Source organism: Pinus tabuliformis, chromosome 9, assembly GCF_031772625.1.
Source record: "Pinus tabuliformis cultivar Carrire ecotype Pingquan chromosome 9, CPIR1, whole genome shotgun sequence".
Classification (NCBI taxonomy): Eukaryota; Viridiplantae; Streptophyta; class Pinopsida; order Pinales; family Pinaceae; genus Pinus; species Pinus tabuliformis.
In genome coordinates this window covers 1,685,411,871-1,685,438,736 of record NC_142307.1, presented here as the reverse complement: position 1 = coordinate 1,685,438,736, position 26,866 = coordinate 1,685,411,871, and the positions used below count along the sequence as shown (strand labels likewise).

At 37.0% G+C, this 26,866-nt stretch overlaps 1 protein-coding gene across 1 annotated transcript; it reads left to right on the top strand.

Annotated features, from left to right (window-relative positions):
• Positions 1 to 968: 968 nt before the first annotated feature.
• On the top strand, positions 969 to 22,777 carry LOC149155350 (uncharacterized). Its single transcript, XM_089444405.1, has 6 exons — positions 969 to 1,322; positions 11,691 to 11,793; positions 11,977 to 12,021; positions 12,349 to 12,444; positions 22,263 to 22,423; positions 22,544 to 22,777. Exons 1-5 carry the CDS (start codon positions 1,194 to 1,196, stop codon positions 22,307 to 22,309), a joined length of 420 nt encoding a protein of 139 aa, XP_089300531.1. The 5' UTR covers positions 969 to 1,193; the 3' UTR covers positions 22,310 to 22,423; positions 22,544 to 22,777.
• Positions 22,778 to 26,866: the final 4,089 nt, after the last annotated feature.

Sequence of the window (26,866 nt, the reverse complement as noted above, 5' to 3'; positions counted from 1 at the left end):
CAAAGTACTATTCTAATTGCTGCCGATTTTCTGTGAATGATATTTACTTCACATCATTATCACCGATAACAATGCATAAATCCCAATCTATTGGCGTAGTTGTAGTTGTGGAAAACCCATCCCAGCTGCATTTTAAAGTAGCGAGAAAAACCGGGTTGCTTATATATTGTGTTTTATTTTGCATTCTCTTTTTAGTGGCTACATTATGCATATGGTTATTTTTTTCTTTTGCATGTAAAATATGTGAATTGACATCTTCAAGCACTCATTTCAGCTGGAGTTTGATAGCACATCATTGTTACATTGAATTCTATTCAATGGCTAGGCTATGCATATGGTTATTTTCTGCTATTGCATGTAAAACTTGTGAATTGACGTCTTCAAGCATGCACTTCAGCTGGAGGAGTTTGATAGCACATCACTGTTAGGTTGAATCAAATAGCATTAACAATTTCATGATTTCTGTTGGCACCTATTGGCACCATACTACCATCTCCAAGTCTGCTTCAATCAGGCTTTGTTAACTTTGTCAGTGGTTTATCCTATGCTTGGTGTTTTGAACTATGCTCTCAGGTTATTCAATTAGGCTTTGTTAACTTTGTTAGTGGTTTATCCTATGCTTTCTGCCAAATTTGTGCAACATTAAATATAAATCTAGCCTTCAACTTGCTGTAGGTTGTATCTCTTCAGGTTTCTGGATAATATAAAAGGAAGGGTTGGCTGTTTCTCATGGATGTAGCCCAAATTGGGTGAACCACATATATCTATGTCTCTCTTGTTTTTTGTGTTTATATTTCTGCAATATATTTTATGCGTTCCATTTCTCTGTAATATATAATTTTCTAATTACGCCGTAAGGCGTTCCCCTCTGAAATCAACCTCCCAAAATGTCTTCGTGTCGTAATCGTAGCCCTTACATCTAGTGTTAGACGATGGGAGAAAAATGAGCCGTTGATTAAGAGGTTAAAGTTTTTTAGGGTTTAGAGGGTGTTGAGGGGGCGGTGGCAGACCTGCAGAGGCGACCTGCAGAGGCGGACCTGCATGTGGGTGTTGAGAGGGCGGCGGACCTGCAGAGGCGGACCTGCATGAGCCCGCGTAGTCGTGCGTTGCCTCTGGTGTTTCAGCTGCCTCGAGGAAGTAATGGCCACGTAGTTGTGTGTTGCCTCTGATGTTTCAGCTTCCTGGAAGAAGTAATGGAGTCTTTTATAAAGCTTTTTCATGTGGCTTGTAATCCTGACAGAGATTCTGGTCACCGGTTTGGGGTTCGCACCTGCTACAGAGGAGAAGGCACTCCTCCAAAGCCACGCTACGACAGCAGCCGGGTAAGATTACAGACAGTTTCGTTTCTTTCTTGGTTTCTGGATTCGAGTCATAAAACTGTAATTGCTTTCATTTCCTCTGTAATTAGTGGTTGGTCAATCGCCGTTGTGTTTAAAATTTACTGTCGGAGAAGATTTCCTTTAGAAATAGAAGTTACCTGTGCCCACTTGATACTTGTAACAGTGAACTGATCAATCGGTTGAGCCTTGACGCATGCTCTCTGTTTCTTCTTCATCTGTATCTTTGCCCTGAAATTCAATGTAGAAGTAGATATCAACATTTCAATGATTTCCCATAATAAGATGCTTTTACACATGGTAAGTGGAATGTTCCACCTCATCATATGTTGTATCCCACCTTTGATTTCTGTATTGACTGCACATTGGCATGATGGATGGAACCCCACCAAACACAGAACCTGTAATGCCCTATTTCATAATGCCTTTAAAAAAAGAGAAAAAACAAGAATAGAATAAAGAACATACCGGAGTGAGTGGATGTCAGGCTCATGAAAAAGCAAAGCACTGCCCAGTTAGGTTCGAAGCGAAGATATGCATTCATGTCCTCTGTTTCAGTGGTCTCCACTGTCCACCCTGTAATGCAATACAAAAGCAAAGATCAGCCATCGAGTTCCTTCACATGCATATAGGGAGTTTTCTTTACCTGTCCCCGATATCCCAGGAGCGCATTACCGCCTTATTTGGGATACCCCAAGCAATTCAATCGATTATTTGTCTGCCAAGAAGTCATAATTATGGTAGCATTTACAGCTGACTAGCTACAGGCAATAAGCTTGCATGAGCTGAGGATGAAACCCGAGGTAAGAGTCAATGCAAAGGGAAGAAAGAACTGAGAGCACCATCTGGGAGGGCTGAATTTGTTCTCCAGAAATATGGTTGAGTTGATATTTCTGATTTCAAGAATGTGTTGTTTTCTTAAGTATTTTTCTTAAGGAACTTAAAAATGTCTGGTTGTAAATTCACTGATATCACTGTTATCAACAGTTCTGTACAGTCACTAACAAGCTTACTGCTCCCTCATCAAGTGCTGGGCTTTCTTTGTCAACAAAGAACTGTTATAAAAACAATCATCAAGCCATTGTCACAAGGTCACTATATCAAGTCCCCTTACATCAGCGCTTAGAAGTTATTGCCACAAGGTTACTGCTATAGGAAGTAGTTCAGACTTCAGTCCTCATACTTCAGAATTCTCTCTTCAAGGATCTGTCTCTTTTCAGATGTTTGATGAGCAGACATACACGTTGCATTACACAAAAGGCACTACACACTGTGGAACTTTGCTTCTATAGTATTAAAGTCACAGGGTTACTTTATGATATATGACAAAAGCCAAATTAAAGATGATTGCTATGATTACTAACAACAAGCCTACGACACAATAGTAATCATACGCATTTCATGTTGCTGCATCATGATTCTGTTTCTAAATAATGTGTCCCCTTACATTTTTTATGTCAATCAAGTTATACCAGAGTTGGATACATCAACTTGTTCTCAATCAAACATTCTAGCTCAGACCATTTAGGACTAACTCTTTGCCATGCTCAAGTAAGACCTGGTAAGGTCAATTATCACCAAGGACTTAGCAGGCTGCAAGTCCTTGGTGATAATTGATGGAAAAACTATAGGTCAGACCTGACAGAAGAGTCTAAGGAAGTCTGTGCTTTGTGATGCAGCTCCTCAAGTATTTTTCTTAAGGAACTTAAAAATGTCTGGTTGTAAATTTCTTCCCCTATCAGAAACAATGCCTTGGAGGTGTTTTTAGATCTGAAAACAATAACATACTTTTTATAAGCATGAAGGATACTAATGAAAATAATTGGCAATTAAATAAAGCCTAGTTTCTGGAGTCTCATGATCCATTATTCCAAATATTTAAGCTGTAGGTTATAGTTCAAGTGTTGAAATATGGTTGAGTTGATATTTCTGATTTCAAGAATGTGTTGGGTTCCTTGCATAAATACACTATTGCTATTAAGTTGTCATTACTATGTCTGATAGAGCTTATATATATTGTCAAGTTAGTATTTTAGTGAAGCCATGGTTGTATCATTGATGTGCTACTAAGACCTGGTAAGGTCTTTTTGGGACTTGACTTAGCAGGCTGGCCTTTTAGGACCAGAGCTCTACTAAGGGATAAGCTTATATGATTGAAGCTCTACTTATATAAAACCTTTCAGGACCTGAAGTTCTACTTACATAGGACCTTTCAGGGTTATATATATTTTCAAGTTAATATTTTAGTGAAGCCAGGGTTGTATCATTGATGTGCTGCCATCGTTTCCATTATGAATAACTACGAGTTGATATAACTGTAATTGCTTTACGCTATGGACAATAAAGAACTGAAACTTGTGTATGTATACCTGATATACACTATGCATTGCAGCATGTAGGAGGAATGGTAGTATCTTATGTAGTTCCTTCAGACACCCATATAGAAGTCCGTCCTCCCATCAGATAAAATGTACAGACTTGACAATATCAATGTCTATGTGATAGGAATATTCCCAGACAAATTGTTGTAAGTTAATATGCATGTAACCAATGTGCTACTAAGACCTGGTAAGGTATTTTTGGGACATGACTTAGCAGGCTGGCCTTTTAAGACCAGAGCTCTACTAAGGGCTAAGCTTATATGATTGAAGCTCTACTTATATAAAACCTTTCAGGACCTGAAGTTCTACTTACGTAGGACCTTTCAGGGTTATATATATTGTCAAGTTAATATTTTAGTGAACCCAGGGTTGTATCATTGATGTGCTGCCATCGTTTCCATTATGAATAACTACGAGTTGATATAACTGTAATTGCTTTACGCTATGGACAATAAAGAACTGAAACTTGTGTATGTATACCTGATATACACTATGCATTGCAGCATGTAGGAGGAATCTAAGGAAGTCTGTGCTTTGTGATGCAGCTCCTCAAGTATTTTTCTTAAGGAACTTAAAAATGTCTGGTTGTAAATTCATTGATATCACTGTTATCAACAGTTCTGTATAGTCACTAACAAGCTTATTGCTCCCTCATCAAGTGCTGGGCTTTCTTTGTCAACAAAGAACTGTTATAAAAACAGTCATCAAGCCATTGTCACAAGTTCACTATATCAAGTCCCCTTACATCAGCGCTTAGAAGTTATTGCCACAAGGTTACTGCTACAGGAAGTAGTTCAGACTTCAGTCCTCATACTTCAGAATTCTCTCTTCAAGGATCTGTCTCTTTTCAGATGTTTGATGAGCAGACATACATGTTGCGTTACACAAAAGGCACTACACACTGTGGAAGTTTGCTTCTATAGTATTAAGGTCACAGGGTTACTTTATGATATATGACAAAAGCCAAATTAAAGATGATTGCTATGATTACTAACAACAAGCCTACGACACAATAGTAATCATACGCATTTCATGTTGCTGCATCATGATTTTGTTTCTAAATAATGTGTCCCCTTACATTTTTTATGTCAATCAAGTTATACCAGAGTTGGATACATCAACTTGTTCTCAATCGAACATTCTAGCTCAGACCATTTAGGACTAACTCTTTGCCATGCTCAAGTAAGACCTGGTAAGGTCAATTATCACCAAGGACTTAGCAGGCTGCAAGTCCTTGGTGATAATTGCTGGAAAAACTATAGGTCAGAGCTGACAGAAGAGTCGAAGGAAGTCTGTGCTTTGTGATGCAGCTCCTCAAGTATTTTTCTTAAGGAACTTAAAAATGTCTGGTTGTAAATTTCTTCCCCTATCAGAAACAATGCCTGGGAGGTGTTTTCAGATCTGAAAACAATAACATACTTTTTATAAGCATGAAGGATACTAATGAAAATAATTGGCAATTAAATAAAGCCTATTTTCTGGAGTCTCATGATCCATTATTCCAAATATTTAAGCTATAGGTTATAGTTCAAGTGTTGAAATATGGTTGAGTTGATATTTCTGATTTCAAGAATGTGTTGGGTTCCTTGCATAAATACACTATTGCTATTGAGCTTCCATTACTATGTCTGATAGAGCTTATATATATTATCAATTTAGTATTTTAGTGAAGCCATGGTTGTATCATTGATGTGCTACTAAGACCTGGTAAGGTATTTTTGGGACATGACTTAGCAGGCTGGCCTTTTAGGACCAGAGCTCTACTAAGGGCTAAGCTCTACTTATATAAAACCTTTCAGGACCTGAAGTTCTACTTACATAGGACCTTTCAGGGTTATATATATTGTCAAGTTAATATTTTAGTGAATCTAGGGTTGTATCATTGATGTGCTGCCATCGTTTCCATTATGAATAACTACGAGTTGTTATAACTGTAATTGCTTTACGCTATGGACAATAAAGAACTGAAACTTGTGTATGTATACCTGATATACACTATGCATTGCAGCATGTAGGAGGAATGGTAGTATCTTATGTAGTTCCTTCAGACACCCATATAGAAGTCCGTCCTCCCATCAGATAAAATGTATAGACTTGACAATATCAATGTCTGTGTGATAGGAATATTCCCAGACAAATTGTTGTAAGTTAATATGCATGTAACCAATGTGCTACTAAGACCTGGTAAGGTCTTTTTGGGACATGGCTTAGCAGGCTGGCCTTTTAGGACCAGAGCTCTACTAAGGGCTAAGCTTATATGATTGAAGCTCTACTTATATAAAACCTTTTAGGACCTGAAATTCTACTTACGTAGGACCTTTCAGGGTTATATATATTGTCAAGTTAATATTTTAGTGAACCCAGGGTTGTATCATTGATGTGCTGCCATCGTTTCCATTATGAATAACTACGAGTTGATATAACTGTAATTGCTTTACGCTATGGACAATAAAGAACTGAAACTTGTGTATGTATACCTGATATACACTATGCATTGCAACATGTAGGAGGAATCTAAGGAAGTTTGTGCTTTGTGATGCAGCTCCTCAAGTATTTTTCTTAAGGAACTTAAAAATGTCTGGTTGTAAATTCATTGATATCACTGTTATCAACAGTTCTGTATAGTCACTAACAAGCTTACTGCTCCCTCATCAAGTGCTGGGCTTTCTTTGTCAACAAAGAACTGTTATAAAAACAGTCATCAAGCCATTGTCACAAGGTCACTATATCAAGTCCCCTTACATCAGCGCTTAGAAGTTATTGCCACAAGGTTACTGCTACAGGAAGTAGTTCAGACTTCAGTCCTCATACTTCAGAATTCTCTCTTCAAGAATCTGTCTGTTTTCAGATGTTTGATGAGCAGACATACACGTTGCATTACACAAAAGGCACTACACACTGTGGAACTTTGATTCTATAGTATTAAGGTCACAGGGTTACTTTATGATATATGACAAAAGCCAAATTAAAGATGATTGCTATGATTACTAACAACAAGCCTACAACACAATAGTAATCATACGCATTTCATGTTGCTGCATCATGATTCTGTTTCTAAATAATGTGTCCCCTTACATTTTTTATGTCAATCAAGTTATACCAGAGTTGGATACATCAACTTGTTCTCAATCGAACATTCTAGCTCAGACCATTTAGGACTAACTCTTTGCCATGCTCAAGTAATACCTGGTAAGGTCAATTATCACCAAGGACTTAGCAGGCTGCAAGTCCTTGGTGATAATTGCTGGAAAGACTATAGGTCAGACCTGACAGGAGAGTCTAAGGAAGTCTGTGCTTTGTGATGCAGCTCCTCAAGTATTTTTCTTAAGGAACTTAAAAATGTCTGGTTGTAAATTTCTTCCCCTATCAGAAACAATGCCTGGGAGGTGTTTTCAGATCTGAAAACAATAACATACTTTTTATAAGCATGAAGGATACTAATGAAAATAATTGGCAATTAAATAAAGCCTGTTTTCTGGAGTCTCATGATCCATTATTCCAAATATTTAAGCTATAGGTTATAGTTCAAGTGTTGAAATATGGTTGAGTTGATATTTCTGATTTCAAGAATGTGTTGGGTTCCTTGCATAAATACACTATTGCTATTGAGTTGTCATTACTATGTCTGATAGAGCTTATATATATTGTCAAGTTAGTATTTTAGTGAAGCCATGGTTGTATCATTGATGTGCTACTAAGACCTGGTAAGGTCTTTTTGGGACATGACTTAGCTGGCTGGCCTTTTAGGACCAGAGCTCTACTAAGGGCTAAGCTTATATGATTGAAGCTCTACTTATATAAAACCTTTCAGGACCTGAAGTTCTACTTACATAGGACCTTTCAGGGTTATATATATTGTCAAGTTAATATTTTAGTGAAGCCAGGGTTGTATCATTGATGTGCTGCCATCGTTTCCATTATGAATAACTACGAGTTGTTATAACTGTAATTGCTTTACGCTATGGACAATAAAGAACTGAAACTTGTGTATGTATACCTGATATACACTATGCATTGCAGCATGTAGGAGGAATGGTAGTATCTTATGTAGTTCCTTCAGACACCCATATAGAAGTCCGTCCTCCCATCAGATAAAATGTACAGACTTGACAATATCGATGTCTGTGTGATAGGAATATTCCCAGACAAATTGTTGTAAGTTAATATGCATGTAACCTATTCAAACAACCAAGAATGAGAATTGAAATTCTGTAAGTTAATATGGAGTGACCAATTCATACAGCCAAGCATATTTTAGGAGACAAAAAGAACATTATATTATCCGTTCAATATAAGTAATAGTTACAAGCATCTCAAAAGAGATAACAAATAGACAACCCATTTTCCTTCCTACATAATTGCCAAACCATAATAATCAACCCATTTTCCTTCCTATATAAAGAACTGAAACTGAGAGCACCATCTGGGAGGGCTGAATTTGTTCTCCACACTAGAGCTTTTCATCTTCTTGGTAATATGAGGCTCTTTCGACAGATCAAAGCTTAGACCCTTCATTCTAAGCTCCTGAACACATCTGCTCAGAGCTCTGGAATCGTTTATATCCTTGTGCAGCATCTTCATAACTTTTCTTTTGAGAATGAGCTTGTACTGAATGGCACATATGAGAACCAGAGGCGTAATGCCAGACAAGGTAGAAGGAATCAATCGATTATTTGTCTGCCAAGAAGTCATAATTATGGTAGCATTTACAGCTGACTAGCTACAGGCAATAAGCTTGCATGAGCTGAGGATGAAACCCGAGGTAAGAGTCAATGCAAAGGGAAGAAGGAACTGAGAGCACCATCTGAGAGGGCTGAATAGCACATCACTCTTAGGTTGAATCAAATAGCATTAACAATTTGAACTCTCTATCCGGTCAATTTGAACAGAGTACTATTATGAACTCTCTATCCGGTCAATTTGAACAGAGTACTATTCTGTGTGCTTGAATGTCGAGAACAGAGTACTATTCTAATTGCTGCCGATTTTCTGTGAATGATATTTACTTCACATCATTATCACCGATAACAATGCATAAATCCCAATCTATTGGCGTAGTTGTAGTTGTGGAAAACCCATCCCAGCTGCATTTTAAAGTAGCGAGAAAAACCAGGTTGCTTATATATTGTGTTTTATTTTGCATTCTCTTTTCAGTGGCTACATTATGCATATGGTTATTTTTTGCTTTTGCATGTAAAATATGTGAATTGACATCTTCAAGCACTCATTTCAGCTGGAGTTTGATAGCACATCATTGTTACATTGAATTCTATTCAATGGCTAGGCTATGCATATGGTTATTTTCTGCTATTGCATGTAAAACTTGTGAATTGACGTCTTCAAGCATGCACTTCAGCTGGAGGAGTTTGATAGCACATCACTGTTAGGTTGAATCAAATAGCATTAACAATTTCATGATTTCTGTTGGCACCTATTGGCACCATACTACCATCTCCAAGTCTGCTTCAATCAGGCTTTGTTAACTTTGTCAGTGGTTTATCCTATGCTTGGTGTTTTGAACTATGCTCTCAGGTTATTCAATTAGGCTTTGTTAACTTTGTTAGTGGTTTATCCTATGCTTTCTGCCAAATTTGTGCAACATTAAATATAAATCTAGCCTTCAACTTGGTGTTTTGAACTATGCTCTCAGGTTATTCAATCAGGCTTTGTTAACTTTGTCAGTGGTTTATCCTATGCTTTCTGCCAAATTTGTGCAACATTAAATATAAATCTAGGCTTCAACTTGGTGTTTTGAACTATGCTCTCAGGTTATTCAATCAGCCTTTGTTAACTTTGTCAGTGGTTTATCCTATGCTTTCTGCCAAATTTGTGCAACATTAAATATAAATCTAGGCTTCAACTTGGTGTTTTGAACTATGCTCTCAGGTTATTCAATCAGGCTTTGATGTGCATATATATATATTTCCCATGTAACGAAGTACAACCTTATCTTCTATTGGGTTCCTTGCATAAATACACTATTGCTATTGAGCTGTCATTACTATGTCTGATAGAGCTTATATATATTGTCAAGTTAATATTTTAGTGGAGCCAGGGTTGTATCATTGATGTGCTGCCATCGTTTCCAGTATGAATAACTACGAGTTGATATAACTGTAATTGCTTTACGCTATGGACAATAAAGAACTGAAACTTGTGTATGTATACCTGATATACACTATGCATTGCAGCATGTAGGAGGAATGGTAGTATCTTATGTAGTTCCTTCAGACACCCATATAGAAGCCCGTCCTCCCATCAGATAAAATGTACAGACTTGACAATATCAATGTCTGTGTGATAGGAATATTCCCAGCCAAATTGTTGTAAGTTAATATGCATGTAACCTATTCAAACAACCAAGAATGAGAATTGAAATTCTGTAAGTTAATATGGAGTGACCAATTCATACAGCCAAGCACATTTTAGGAGACAAAACGAACATTATATTTTCCGTTCAATATAAGTAATAGTTACAAGCATCTCAAAAGAAATAACAAATAGACAGTCCATTTTCCTTCCTACATAATTGCCAAACCATAATAATCAACCCAAAACATACATATTGTATAAATATAGTTGCCTCTTAGTTGTATGTAGTTAATCCGAAATCAATATCCTCAACCATACTTTTACAACTTGCCAACTGGGATGCTAGGTCTCCAAGAACTGAAAGATCCATCCAGTGTTATTGAGACTCGAGAGAATGAAATTCCAGACAATGTCAATAGTGGTCTTTTTTGTTTGTTCGTTCCAGCCTGTCCACCTGATTCACCTCACACAAATCTGAATCATGATCTTACCAGCTCCCTGGATTAATGCCAACACTTTCCATTTTGTTGGCAGTTCTCACATATAGCCAAGCTGCTCTTAACAGTTCTTATGTAATGACATGTTGCTCTATCTTGTGTATTTGCCTCTGTTTAGGAGAGTGGACTCTAAAGTTGTTACAACGCGATATTTTCTGGCATTCATGTAATACGCAGATAGTTGTGTATTGTTTGCAGGGCTTCAGATTTAACGATCTCTGCTTCTTTGTGATCTTCTTGTAATCATGTGTTGTTCTATCCATAAACAAAAATTTTCGTTCATTGCTCCTCAAAGTAAATTGCCAAAAGTTTTGTGTAATCACTTTAAATTATGAATGTAACATCAAAAGACATTGACAAATTTCTCTAAATTTCAGCATCTAACACGTTCAGAGTTTTTTCATTTACATTTAATCATATAGTAACCAAGGCACTATTGACATGTCATATGAGGTATGCCTCTAATAACTAGATATTTGCCTGGAAGGAGATATATTAGTCTTCAGATTTTGTTATCATTTGTCTTCCCCTTATTCTTGTTTTGGTAATATTTACATGTTTCTAAGATTCAAGTCTCTGCACTTTCCAGAAGGAGAAATGTATTATGCTGTACTATGCACGTTATTGTTAAGAATTATTGGTGAAAATAAATTTTCATGGCATTAGTGGAGTAATCACTCGCCCTCTTAGAGGATTGAAGAGCTTTCTCCCTTGTGGAACAAGTATAAGCATGAAGATATCTTTGTGTGGACCTCCTAAGGTACGGTGAGAATATGGCTTGCCTAATGAGCATGGAATTGCATATGAGGCTTGAGCCATGAGCTTTGCTAGCTCAAAATCAAAATCAAAATTCCTTTCAAATGGAAACAAATTCTGTTCCTTAGTGGTGTGTGTCCTAAGTCCACAGGGGAGCAAGGGCAGCAAACGAACTTCTTTCTAAAGAACTAACAGCAGATGTGTCTAAGCAAGTTGAATTCTGCTATGTGATGAACTAGGATTTGGTGCCTATTGTATTGATGAAATTTTTGTGTTGAGGGTTGCTTTTATTTCAGATCTTCTTTTCCCAGGTTTCTTATTAGGCAAAATGTTTGTTCTTTTAAAGTAGAAATATCATTATACAGGCTCTGCTTTTATCTTTAATGAGTCAATATTTTCTTGGGCAGAATTTGGCAAAAGAACTTGTAAGATCGAGGCAAGCTATTAAGTGCCTTTATGAGAACAGGGCACAGCTGAATTCGATATCTACGCACGTTGGAGAAAGTGGTGGTAATTTTTTCTTTACTACTTGTTCTCGGATCATCCTGCATGTAGTTTAATCTCTGTTCTGTTATTGAATTTGCAGTTGTTTCTCCCTACCTTTATCTGACAATATCCATTTTTTACTATGTGTCAAGCAGTTGCAAGCTAAATATGATATTAACTAATTTGTTGTTGCTGTTCGACTTTCAGCGTTGAAGGACATTTCTGGACGTTCTCTGTATTACTTCATCTCTGGTAACAACCTTAATCTCCTTTCCGAGTTTTTGCTTCATTTCTATTTCATCCATGGACCATGATAGAAAAGCATCTTCCATCAATTGTACATTAGCCGCTGAGAAACTATAGAGTCTTACTTGAAAGCAGAAAGTGTTTTTCATGTATTTAACATTATGTATATTATAGAAGTAAAAGACGAATCTTTTATCATATTGTTCAAGTTCCTTTGGAGAGAATGCTTAATAGTAAGTGGGTATTATGGTATACATTTTTATTTGTATACTATTATTTTGCATAGCACTGTGCAGCTTATGTTGGTTACTCACACAGCAATGTTAAATACAGATACTTTGCCTTGGCCTACTCTGTTTTGTCACTGGGCAATTCAACTTTCAGCATTGAGGGACATTTCTAGGCGTTTTCTGTATTGCTTCATCTCCGGTAACAACCTTCATCTCCTTTCCGATTTTTTTCTTCATTTCTATTTCATCCATGGACCATGATACAAAATCCTCTTCCATCAATTGTACATTAGCCACTGAGCAACTATAGAGTCTTATAAATTTCATTCAAAATTATTTCCCAATTGAAATGTTTCAGTTATATATATGCTTTCTTGATAATTTAAACTTTATTCCTTTGTGTGGATTATGTTGGGTTTTCTTTCCGCAAAGACTATTAATTTGCATAACACTGTGCAACTTATGTTGGTTACTCACACAGTAATATTAAATACAGATACTTTGCCTTTGCCTATCGTATTTTCTCACTGGGCCATTCAACTTTCAGCATTGAAGGACATTTTCTGGACGTTTCCTGTGTTTCTTCGTCTCCGATAACAACCTTAATCTCCTTTCCGAATTTTTGCTTCATTTCTATTTCATCCATGGACCATGATAGAAAATCCTTTTCCATCAATTGTACATTGGCCACTGAGCAGCTACAGAGTCTTATAGATTTGATTCAAAATTATTTTCTAATTGAAATGATTTAGTTACAAACTTCAATACCTTTGCTTATGTCTGTCTGAATTCTGGACTAGTCATATCCCTGTATTGATATTATATTCCACTTGGCATTTTTTTTGTCATCCACACATTAAGAAAGCGGAAAACAAATACATGCATGTACATTTACATTTAGAATGCATGCGAAGATTGATTTAGGACTTTGCGTGTGCTCTCTGCTCTATGTTCAAACAATTTTGCTTCTCTTTCCTTAGTAGCTAGGATTTTCACTGCAGAAAAGAAAGTAAACGATTGTTTATCATGTTAGATTGCATATTTAGGAATTGTTTATGTACATCACGTGATCAACCTTAAAGGAAAACTTCTTAAGAAAGATCAACTGTAAAATACATTTCAATAAACATAAAAACGCTTTGGAACCTAACGCACACCATTTAGAAGTCTAGGCTAGAGACGTGTTCCGGCGTCGTAAAGCCTGGTAACTATCACTTTCATCGTAGGTTGGGTGATTCCTCCTCTTTGAAATGACAAGTGCCAGTACGGACTTGTGCTCCCACGTGCCGTCGAGTATAAATTGGGAGACCACAGTAGGCTATATCCTTTATCCTTAGGAAGCCGTGTCTGCCGCCCTATCGATCGCAATGCACTGAACACAGCATTCGGGAAGATTGACTGTCGTACCATAAAAAGTATTCTGCAGTTTTGCGATTGGTTTGGTAATCCCCTTGTCTAGATATCCAGAGTAGTCACTTTCGTTCCTTTTCGGACTCCTTAAAAGAAAAGGACCATCTGAGCACTTGTCACTTCAAGCTCGTTAAAAATCGAAGGCGACTAGAGTCATCTTTAGCTTTTTCTCGACTCTTAAAAAATGAAAAAGAAAATTGTGTCAAAGTGTCATAAAATTTATTTAAATCGAAATAACTTGGACCATATGAGCACTTGTCACTTCAGGCTCGTTAAAAATCGAAGGCGACTAGAGTCATCTTTAGCTTTTTCTCGACTCTTAAAAAATCAAAAAGCAAATTGTGTCAAAGTGTCATAAAATTTATTTACATCGGAATAACCTCACTGTTCCCTCGTTGGTCTTAGGGTATGAAAATGGAGTCCACCAATCAAGGATTTCCCCATGGAGGAATCTTGCTCCCTTTTCCTCTAGGGTAGATGTTGGTGCACCTCATATGGCTACATTGACCCTTCCAGGGCTTGCAATTGGCCTGCCAATATGCTTTTTCTCGACCTCTGTCGTTCAAAGCACCGTGATTCTTGGACAATCAACTCAGCAACCAGATGATACTGAGCACTTGTCACTTCAGGCTCGTTAAAAATCGAAGGCGACTAGAGTCATCTTTAGCTTTTTCTCGACTCTTAAAAAATGAAAAAGCAAATTGTGTCAAAGTGTCATAAAATTTATTTAAATCGGAATAACCTCACTGTTCCCTCGTTGGTCTTAGGGTAGGAAAATGGAGTCCACCAATCAAGGATTTCCCCATGGAGGAATCCTGCTCCCTTTTCCTCTAGGGGAGATGTTGGTGCACCTCATATGGCTACATTGACCCTTCCAGGGCTTGCAATTGGCCTGCCAATATGCTTTTTCTCGACCTCTGCCGTTCAAAACACCGTGCTTCTTGAGCAATCAACTCAGCAACCAGATGATACTAGAGTTGCCCAAATCGAAGGCGACTAGAATCGTCTTTAGCTTTTTCTCGTCTTTTAAAAATTGAATAAGCAAGTTGTGTCAAAATGTCATACAATTTATTCAAATCGGAATAACATCACTGCTCCCTCGTTGGTCTCAATTTGACAAAATGGAGTCCACCAATCAAGGATTTCCCCTTGGGGGAATCCTGCTCCCTTTTCCTCTAGCGGAGATGTTGGTCTACCTCATATGGCTACATTGTCCCTTCCAGGGCTTACACTTCGCCTGCTGGTATGGCTTTTCTCGACCTCTGTCGTTCAAAACACCATGATTTTTGGGCAATAAAATCAGCAACCAGATGATACTAGAGTTACCCCCAAACCTTCTATTTCATTTGTTTCTCCCTCTCCTTCCTCTGCGCTTCGTGGAAGTATGCTTTAAAAAAATTAACGTATAAAAGTTGTTGTAATAAATATTTTTCTTCATTATGTTTACAAGCTTAGATGCCCACTCATTTAGAAAAAAACTGAACATGCTTCTTTCAACATTTTTGTGTTTTGTTTTGTACCAGAAAATGACATCAAACCTCACTGAAAATGAAATTTCCTCAATGTTATCTGGATCAACTCATATTCAACCATACCTACAAATTGTTGAACTTGAGCCAATACAATCAATGCCAAATTCAACTCCACGATATCGTACTGCAATTTCAGACGGAACAGATAAGAAACACATCATGCTTCCAAAAGATTTCAATGATCTCGTAGCAACAGGCTTGCTACAAAAGGGTTCTATTATAAATGTTAAAAGTTGGACTACCTCAGCGATTGGTCCTTCAACGTAAGTTTGTTATAAGTTTCTTATTTCAAATTTAACATTTTTTTACTTATAACACAACCGCTCCTAACAGTTATTCCTTTGACTCTCATTTGTCGTGTAGGTCTATAAAGCTAATAGACTTTGAAATATCTGCTTCATATGCACCCTTAATTGGCAATCCAAAAACTATGAGTGTCCCCATCACATCTGATGAAAACTCTCCATCCTCATCGGATCCACATCCTCCATCAAAAAGGCACTGCCCTCTTCCAACTACTCCAACCCCGTCTGTTCAACCGGTTCAAATTCCCATCAAATCGTTGAACCCTTACCACTCAAACTGGTGCATAAAAGGATACGTCCAAAGGAAAACAGCTCTTCGACAGTTTCAGAATCAATACGGACCCTTGAAAGTGTTTGGTTTTGACCTGTTCGATACAGAGGGTGGAGAAATACATATTACATGTTTCAACAATGTCGCAGATTATTTTTTCGACAAACTCCAAAATGGAAATGTCTACATTGTTTCTAAAGGGAATGTGAAAATGGCTAACAAGCAATACAACCACTTGAACAATGACTGGGAAATTTTGTTGAATGCAACATCTACCATAGAACATGTTGTCAGTGAAAAAAAACATAATCCAACAGTGCGATTAAGTATAAAATCAATTGATGATATCAGAACAACAAACGTCAACTCCATTGTTGATATTCTTGGTGTTGTCACAGACATTTCCAGTGTATGCACTATACGTAGAAAAGATGGCTCTGAAGTCAATAAACAAACAATACAGCTTCGAGACATGTCAGGGTATAGCATAGATGCAATCTTTTGGGGAGATAATTTTCATGCCGTTTCACAGGAAATCTCCTCCCTATGTGCTACAGGAAATAACCCCATCATTGCAATCAAATCTGCCCGTGTTGGGGAATTTAATGGAAAAAATATCGGCACTACAACGAGATCCATTGTTCTTGTAGATCCTGACATTGAAGAGGCCCATGCGCTAAAGTCGTGGTTTAAAAAAGAAGGCTCGACTGCTGCTTCTACATCTTTGACAACAAGCTCTCTTTTTTGCCACCAACAAAAAAAAATAACAATTGCTGACATTTACAGTATGGATTCCTTAGAGAAACCAACATTTTTCCAATTAAAGGGCACAATAACAAAAATTGGTATGGATAGTTTTTACTACATTTCTTGCCCGTCGATTGTTGGTGGGAAAAAATGCATGAAAAAACTTATTCCACAAAATACAGGGGTGTGGTTCTGTCCAAAATGCAACGCTGAAGTAAGCGACTGTGATTACAGATACCTATTGAAAATCGACATACAAGATCACACTAGTGAATTGGCTTCAACTGTTGCTTTCGAAGACGCGGGCTCTACAATTCTTGGAAATAGTGCCAAAGACTTCTATCTATTATCTTCAGATCCAGAACTAATCAAGGAAATTGTCTCTAGAGCTCTATGGACAGATCATATCTTCACACCATCAGTGAAGACAGAAACTTTTAAAGAAGTCCCACGATTGAAATGCGTTATCATAAAAGAAGAAAAACTGCATTTCACGACAGAATGTAAAAACATCCTTCGAGAAATTCAGAGCATCTCGACATTGTAGATAAATATTGCAGAATGTGTTCCTCGCTTTTTGGCAATTCCTATTGTCCAATTTAATAAATACAACTTTACAAGATATATTGTTGCATGTCTTCTTATGAAATTTTCTTATATACCATTGAAATAAATATTTGTTCTCCATTGTATCTAGCATTATGTTAGTGGACAAAATCACATTTTTTTTCCTTTTATCAGCGTTACACATGAAACTACCTACATGTATGCAGAAAAAATACTAATACGTTCTTTCAAAAACATTTCTCGAATAAAAAAATTCACATGGCACTGTTCAGAACTTAGATTTTTTTCCCCTTCTTTCGCTTTCGCTTGCATTTTTTACCGTTCTTTCGCTTTCATACAATAACATCGTTGTTGTCTCCAAATAACATCTTCTTTTCCCCTCCCTTGCTTATAGGTACCATAAATTTTGCGAATGGCTTCTTCTTCTAATAATGAACGTGCTCGAAGATACTATGCAACAAATAAAGAACGAATAAATGCACGGCGCCGTGAGCTTTACCAAGCAAAAAAAAACATCATAGAATGTCAAAAACACAAAAAACAAAAGGGTGACCAACCTTCCTCGTCTGAAACGGCCCACCCTGAAAACAATCCTCCCTTGCAATTATCAGACTCTTTATCTTCTCAGCAAACCTCTCAAACAAATACATCCATGCCTCATTGCCCTAACCCCTCCTTTACACATGCTTTCAGCAATGTTTATACTGATCAAGCACATTGAGATTTCCGTTCAAAGCTTGATAAACTTCCACCTAAATGCCCATGCTCCATTTGTCTTGAATCATATCCTGGAATACATATCCGCAATTCCAACCACATGTATTGCTGCTCCAGATGCACCTCCGAAACAAAGGGTCATCGCTTCTCATTATCAAACAACATGGACCCTGGCCCTCAACCAGCTGCCCTTACGTCTCTTTCACAAATAGAAGAAATGCTCATTGCTAGGGTTAATCCTATACTGCAAGTAACACATGCACATGGTGGCCAGTATAAATACAGTGGCCACACAATTTGTTTTCCTCAAGACATAACAAAAATCGCAAACATGTTGCCACGACGTGTTGAGCACTTGGACATCCTAATTGTCACGCGTCATAGTAATGACCATAAGGCTTATGATTTCATTGTCAGTAGACATCGCGTTCTCACTGCATTGGAATACAAATTGGCTAATGACCCATACTATAAGAATGTTCGTATTGATTCCAACGCACTAGCGTCCTTACCAGCAATCCCCACCGATGTCTCCTCCTCCCTTCACCATTCCAATACTACAGAAACCACTGTCCGCCTTCCACTTGAACCACCCCATGAGCTCACCGAAGATTTTACAGACCCTTCCGTTGGCCAAACATCATCGTTCGTACCCATCATACCCAATACAAATACAGAAATCCAAGAAATCCGCCATTATTTGCATGCTTACAACCACCAATCTGATACTACAATTGAGTGGCCAACAATTGGTTTATCGCCTGTCAATGAATACAACACAAAAGGTCTGCTCTCTATGGCTTTCCCTGCCCTTTTCCCGATAGGCGCTGCAATGCCAAATCAGCCAAGAATGAAAGCTGTGCAGTTACATGAATATGCACTTCATCTCATACGTTACTACGATAACAGATTTGGAAGCCACCCACGCTTTCGTTATTACATATATAATCTCATGATGCGGCATCGCAATCAAGCAACAACGTCGATTTTTGTGAAAAAAAACATCACGGATAACTTTCCAATATCTATTCAAGATCTGAACATTCGATTAGAACAGTTTCCAGATGAGCAATTGGCAGAGCAAGTCATGCGATTCGGTAGCTCTTTACATGGAACAAGGTCATTTTGGCACAAAGCTAAAAATGAACTGATGGACATGATATCTCAACTCGGTTGCCCGACGTTCTTCTTCACATTGAGTGCAGCTGATACAAAATGGCCTGATCTTCATGCAGTCATGCCCGGATGTCTTCCTACTGATATTGGAAAACAGCAAAAGTGGAGAAATGATAACATTATCTCTAACCCACATTTAACATCACTATATATGCACCATAGATTCACAGCATTTCGTGAGATTATCTTGGAGAAACACTTGAATACAAAAGATTACTGGTACAGGTACGCATTCTACCGCATTTTTTTTCCTCCAAGAACTCTAAACAACATTCCTTACCTATTGCAAAATTATCTTACAAAAAACGCATACTTGTTAGGTATGAATGGCAACATAGGGGATCTGCACACATCCATGGTTTCCTTTGGATAGAAAATGCACCTGATATGGAGAATCTCAACTGGGAAGACACAGAAGCGGTCGATATTGCAAGGCAGTTCTTCGACAAATATATTTCCGCTTGGAACCCTCGTGCTCCTTCAAATTCAAACCAACCAAATGCTTGGACAAATCCCGAAGACCCTTGCCTATTGTCCACACCGCAAATCTTCAGAGCCAATCCTTTCAGTGACTATGAACAGCTCGTCAATTGTGTTGAACGTCACACAAAATGCTCAGAAAGCACGTGCCTAAGAAAAACTGGATCCTCACTCCAATGTCGTTATAAAGCACTGTGGGAATTACATCCAAAATCGGCCTTATTCATTGATTCCAATGGCCAAAAAACATACACCCCTACTCGGAACGACGATCGACTCAATAGCCATAACCCTACCATCCTATCTATTTGGCGTGCAAATGTTGACTGCCAACTAGTACTCTCCATACATGCTGTACAAAAATATATCGCCAAATATGCATCCAAAGCAGAAAAAAAATCTGAAAGCTTCCACGACATGCTACGTAGAATTGTCCTGGCTTCACCCATTGCTGACCCAGCAACATCCGCATTTCGAAAATTTCTTTCAGAAACCCTTGTTGATCGTGACATTGGAGCACAAGAAACCTGCCATATGCTGCAAAAATTACCGTTGACATTATGTAGCCGGCCATTCATTTCTTTAAATGTAAACCAAAAAATTCTTATGCGCCTTCCACAAACGGACACCACCTCCACTACATCCCCGCACTTCATAGATACATATATCCAGCGCCCTTCTACCCTAGAGTCCACATCACTAATAGTGTTGGCAAGATCCTGGTCATATGATCCTCGTCGCAGAACAAACAAATGGAAACAAAGGCCTACAAAAGCAATTGTTCGGGTCGTACCACGTTACTCCTCCATACCATCCACAACAGAACCTTGCTACGCTGACTTTTGTAGGGTTGAACTTATGCTATACAAACCTTTTCGCTGTATCGTACAAGATATAGGAGATTCTGCTGCAGAATTCATCGCAAATTGGCAAGCATTTCGCCCATTCTACAATCCTTGGCATCAACGCCGCACATTATCTGATATTGAATCTGTCACAAATGATACCTCAACTATGAATGAAGCCAATCCAACAGACACCATGGAAATAAATGAATGGGAATTACTTTCCCAATTACACCCTACAAATGAGCTTCTCATAAACGACCTTGACATGCTTGGTCTTCGTGGCTTTGATGACACCCATAACTGGAATCATACCACTATCCCATTGGATCTACAAAATAATGCAATACAATTCATTGAGAATAGCCGCTCCATCCACCGCATTCTTCAAACACATCAACATACCCTGCCAACCCTTACTACGTTATCTCCAATGCAAAGAAAAGCTCTAAATATTATTCTTAATAATTTTGCTAAGAAGGATTATTTACCCGCTCTCAGGATGATAATACAAGGCACTGCTGGTACGGGAAAATCCCTCCTTATTAATTGCATCAAAGATATGCTCATAGGCCTTGCAAGCCTGGGACCTTCACCGATCATGCTCCTCGCCCCTATAGGGGTTGCTGCCTTCAACATACAAGCATCGACAATCCATTCTGCTTTGCACCTTCCTATAAAGGATCTTATGCCGTTATAAGGTAGTGCTCTTGCAAAATTCCAAGAAGAACTCAGGCATATAAGATACATACTAATCGATGAAATGAGCTTCATTGGGCCAAAGCTTCTCAGCCATATTGATGAACGTCTTCGCAAGGCATTTCCCCACCAAAGAAACACTCCTTTCGGTGGTTGTTCCATAATATTGGTTGGTGATCTCGGACAGCTACCACCCGTCAAAGACATACCTCTATATGTAGGGACAAGCCACGGAAGCGCACTGTGGAACACCTTCAACACAGTCATCACATTAGACACAATATTTCGTCAACAAGGCGACGACATCGCCCAGGTTACTTTCAGGAACATTCTCCAAAACATTAGAGATGCAAATCCAACAATCGACGACTACAACGTACTCATGTCGCGCACAGATTCCTATTTATCAGAAGAAGAAATATGTTCATTCCATGATTCCATGCATCTATTTCCAACAAATGCTCAAACAACGGTCCATAATAAGCAAATGATGAAATCTCTAAACACTCCTATTGCACGATCCATTGCTGAAGATGACAACACATATTCCAGTCTTTCCTCTGAAGATGAGCAACTTGAGCGAGTTGTATTGCTATGCAATGGCGAAAAAGTTATGCTAACTTCCAACCTTTGGGTTTCAGCCGGTCTTGTTAATGGTTCCCTTGGAAAAAATGTAACCATCTTTTACAAAGAATCAACTGCACCACCCCAAATTCCAACATTTGTTGTCGTAGATTTCCCCAAGTATATTGGGCCTCCTTGGGATGAAAGAAACCCCACTCACTTGCCTATTCCAGCAGTTAAAAGAAATGGTCGTGCACAAATTCCACTGAAGATGGCTTGGGCTTTAACCATACATAAATCTCAAGGTATGACCCTTCCAAAAGCAACAATTGACATTGGAAAAACAGAACGTCAAGGTCTCACATTCACAGCTATTTCGAGGGTGCCTTCTCTACAAGATCTCTGGATTAACCCCGCATTCAGTTTTGATCGTTACAGTAAAATGAAGGACAACAAAAACATTGCTCGCAGAAAACACGCAGAAGAAATTCTCCGTTCAATGCCGCCTCCAGATAATCTGCTCCAACCCGTACTTTGACATCACCAAAAGGTTTCCTCCATTTATTTAAGTCATTCTATTTCATAACATACTTTTCATATCTTTCAACAACAACAAACTTTAATCAATATTAGTAAAAAAACAAATACTAGAATGTCTTTATATTGTCTGTACATCTCAATCTAACCTTTTCTTTCTTTTGCAGCAGGCCACATGGGCTCAGAAATAGCATACCTGCACAACTACATGTAGATTGGCAAGCATAAAAACTGCATCTCCAGCTGTGCATTGACCTCCAATGGTGTTCAATATGCCGTTATTCACCATGCATCTTCCACTAACAATATATGGATCCCCATAGCAAAGGTAACTTCATTGCCATTCATTCCAGATTCATTTTAACACAACTCACCTGCAGAGTATTACTAATAGATTTCTGCAACTGATTTACATATTACTAATTCTAACAGAATATAAATTTTGCAGGTCCATTGCTGCTTCGCTGCCTCCACCATATTTTCGTACAACTTCAAATATGGAATGACAAGCACAATGTTCTTTAGACTATTATATTCCTTCTCGAACCTCTTTTGTTACAATTCACTGTTTGTATTTTCCATGTCAAACTTGAAAAAGGATGTTTCAAGATCAAATACCGTTTTCATTGTTTGTTTCCTCACAACTTTTTGTGTTTTCCATTTCACTCTTTAAAAAGAATGTTACAACACACTTTGTATTTTCCATTTCAAACTTTAAAAAGGATGTTACAATACACTATTTGTATTTTCCATTTCACGCTTAAAAAAGGATGTTTCAATATCAAATACCATTTTGATAGTTCATGTCCTCACAACTATTTGTGTTTCCCATTTCAAACTTAAAAACGGATGTTTTGAGATCAATGCCATTTTGATAGTTTATGTCCTCACAACCATTTCATTGTCAATGGGTTTTAACATATTTTGTTTACAAAATCAATTGACTTTAGTGATTATAATTCATGTTTTCAATATATCTTCATATTAATTTAATTTTCAATTTGAATAATGGTTTCTTAAATAGCCCTTTCCAAATCAATATGGTTGCCCGGTTGTTGTTTGCATATTAATTTAATTTCCCATTTGAATAATGATTTCTTAAATAGCCCTTTCCAAATCAATATGGATGCCCAGTTGTCGTTCGCATGGATTCATTCATTTATCTTCACCTTTAACTCCACAATTTTTCCCAACAACAAACAAAGGTCTCTAAACAGGTTAAATACATATTTATGCCTGCTTGCATTCCATTTCAGCGGTTTTAGGCATCGCTCCCTCAAATTAAAGCTCGAATTCATCGACCCTTGCTTCCAAAAAAGCCCGCAAAAGCCTATTCACGTTTCAATATTCTTCCACACACTATGCCTTACGGCGTTTCCTTTGCAACACTAGGTGCAAATGCTAGTAATAGTCTTGATCAATAACAATATCCCCCAATGTTTGTTTGTGAAGAATGAACATCTTATGTTGGCTCTCATAGTCCCTGGTAGAAGACAAGTGAAGAATATGGATGTCTACTTACAACCATTAGTAGATGAATTTAAGAAATTATGGGAACAGATACATTTGTACGATGTATCAAGACCCATCGCAATAGAGAGGAGTTTTAGGTTGTATGGCATGTGTTCTTACACAATACATGATTATCTAGGATTAGGAGTTTTCTCTAGTAAAATATTACATTTTTTTATTTGTTTAGTAATAATAATTTTTTTCATATTAATTTAATTTGTTGCAATGCTAACGTGTCAGCTTGTATTCAATAATTTCACAGGTCTTGTAATAAAAGAGTATCATGGATGTAAATGTTGTGGACTTTCTCTAAAGGCTAGGTGGTTAGGTGGTTTGACCACCTAAAAAAGCCAGTGTATGACTACTCCAGGGTATTCCTCCTAGAATAACACCCTTATAGATGAGAAACATCCACTTTCAATGGTAAACTAGAGAGAACCTAAAGGCCTGCAATAATGACACCAATTGAATGACTTAGAGGATATAAGAGAGAGAAGGAGAAGGAGTTTGCAGAAATTTTTTATTCAAATGGGGAGCCTATGTTTGATGATTCATAATTCTTTGACACCTATGTTCAGAAATTTCCCATTGGGATGAAAAGGAAATTTGTCTTTTATGAGCTCCCATATTTTAAGGATCTTAAGATTTCCCACTTATTTGATCACATGCATATATTTAAAAACATTTGATCTTCTTTATAGAGACACATATCATCGAAAGAAAGTGACACATTGGTTATTAGGAAAAAAAACATCTTCAAAAATTAAAAAGAAACATTGGTCAGGAAAAAAAATTAGAGGAGAGGTTCCTCCCTCTTTCTCTTTCAAATAAGATGATTTCCCATGGATTTTAAAGAAAGATGATTTTTCTTTGGAAAATGATGTTATAATGAGTGTGAGGGTGCCTTATTTATATGGGTCTTCACTACGTCACTACTTCATTCTGGAAGACCATTTGTCGGGGTTGAAATCACATGACTATTTGAACATTCTAAGAGTATGTATGTCAAAAACATGAATTTTTTATTTTTATTTTTATTTTTATGTAATGGAATATTTTATATTTGATTGTTTTATAATGTATTATTTACTGTGCAGTGTCATTATCCTCTGCTCATGCATGGGTGTGTGAACCATGACTTACCCCAAGATCTATGACGTGCCATATCTGAATTATTTGCATTTGTACATTGGATCACATCAAAGGAGATTCATATGGCTAGCATTCCATGGTGGCATTGAGAGATAGCTGAGATTGTTTGTATGTTTGAGAAGGAATTCCCAACAAGTTTCATTGACTTGCATGTTCATCTTCTAATTCACCTAGTGAATGAGGTTGAATTAGTTGGGGTCATTTCTTTTCATTAGATGTTCTTCTTCGAGAGGTACATGAAGAAATTGAAAGGTTGTGTTCAACAATGGGAAAAACCTGAGGAATCTATGGCAGAGGGGTATACATCGTATGAGTATTTCTATTATGCTAGTGAGTACATTAATCAAATAAATTTCACACCAGGTGTGGTGATTTGGAAGGAAGAAAGGTATGAAGACAAAACATAATTGAGCTTCTTGAAATGAATGGAAAGAGGCGCATGATAAAGAGTAAGTGTAGGATAATCATTTTTCAAATTACTATACAGTAACTATTCACACTAAAATTCTTATTAATGCATATTTTGATCTCATGTGTACTATATATATATATATATATATATATATATATATATATATATATATATATATATATATATATATATATATATATATATATAGATATATATATATATATATATATATATATATATATATATATATATATATATATATAGATAGATATATATATATTGGTTTGATTTCATCATTGAATTTAGATGTTGAAGACATCGAAAAATTCATTCTTTACAATATGGTAGTGACACAACCATGGGTCACATTATACGAAGAGGAGGAAATTGGACAGTGATAGGAAAGAATTCAAATGGTTGGATGGTAGAAGCGTGTCTTATCCTGATCATTTAAAATAAAATATGCCAATGACATGCCCTAATATTTTGGTTGATGATCAAGTTAGAGAGAAATATGGTGCATCTGATCATTACTTGTGTATTGAAGAGAGTGTGCTAAACATTGGGATTGGGAGAAGCAACTTGGTAATTATATTCTCTTTCTGTACATGAGTTTTAAGTTCATACTCCACCTTTTAATTGTAACCTTTATATATATTTTATATTTTTTTAATTGTGTTCAGGTTATTAGACACATGACACTGTGATTTTTTCACGTTTTATAGGTGCATTTGTTCCCATGTATGTGGGCATATGGACATATTTTTTTCATGGAGGATGTCGATGATGGATGCATGAAACAAGAATGTGGAGTGGAAGTTGAGTTCGATCAATCTAGTCATGCTAGCCACCGTGATCAAAACCTAATGCAAGGGACACTATGTTACATTAGAAAGATATAAGATATCATTCAAGTGGAATTATCTTCATTCCAATGTGTTATTTTTAGGTGCATGTGGTAGGAGACCTTTGACTGGAATTATGTAAAGGAGGACCTTGATACTAAATTGATATCTATCAACTCTAGAAAGATGTGGCATGAAGCTATGGAGCTTTATGTTTTCCCAGAACACTACTACTAGGTGTTTTTTACCCAGTTGTGTTGGATAGGGATTGGTGGTTTATATTAAGACATGACCCTAGATCAAAACATATTTTTGAGAACAACAATGTTATCATGCCAAGAAAGGAAGATAATCAGGGTGATGACAATGGAAAGTGATATGTACTTGTGTTATTTCATCATTTATACTATTGTTATATGTTTTTATCATCATTATTTCGCTAATTATATTATATTTTTTATTCATCTTGTTGGCATTTTATAATATAATTGGTAAGATTCACAAATGTTTTTACACATTTTTTTGTAGTGGAAACATTTTTACAGTACTTAAAACTAAGTATTTCCAATTGGGTACATTATCTATGATAATAAGGATTCAAGGTCATAATCCTTCTCAAATAGGAAAATAAGAACAAAATAGTGAATTTGTGATGGTGATTAAGAGGCATTTGTTTGACATTCAAATAGACTTGGTGATGCATTTTTGTTTCCTATTTATATTATGTGAAATAAATATCTATCTTTTATGCATTTATAACTAAATTATTTAAAGTAGACATGTCCTTATCATTATGAATATGATGTAATATTAGCTAGGAGAAATGTGAAAAACATGAATTTTAGTTACT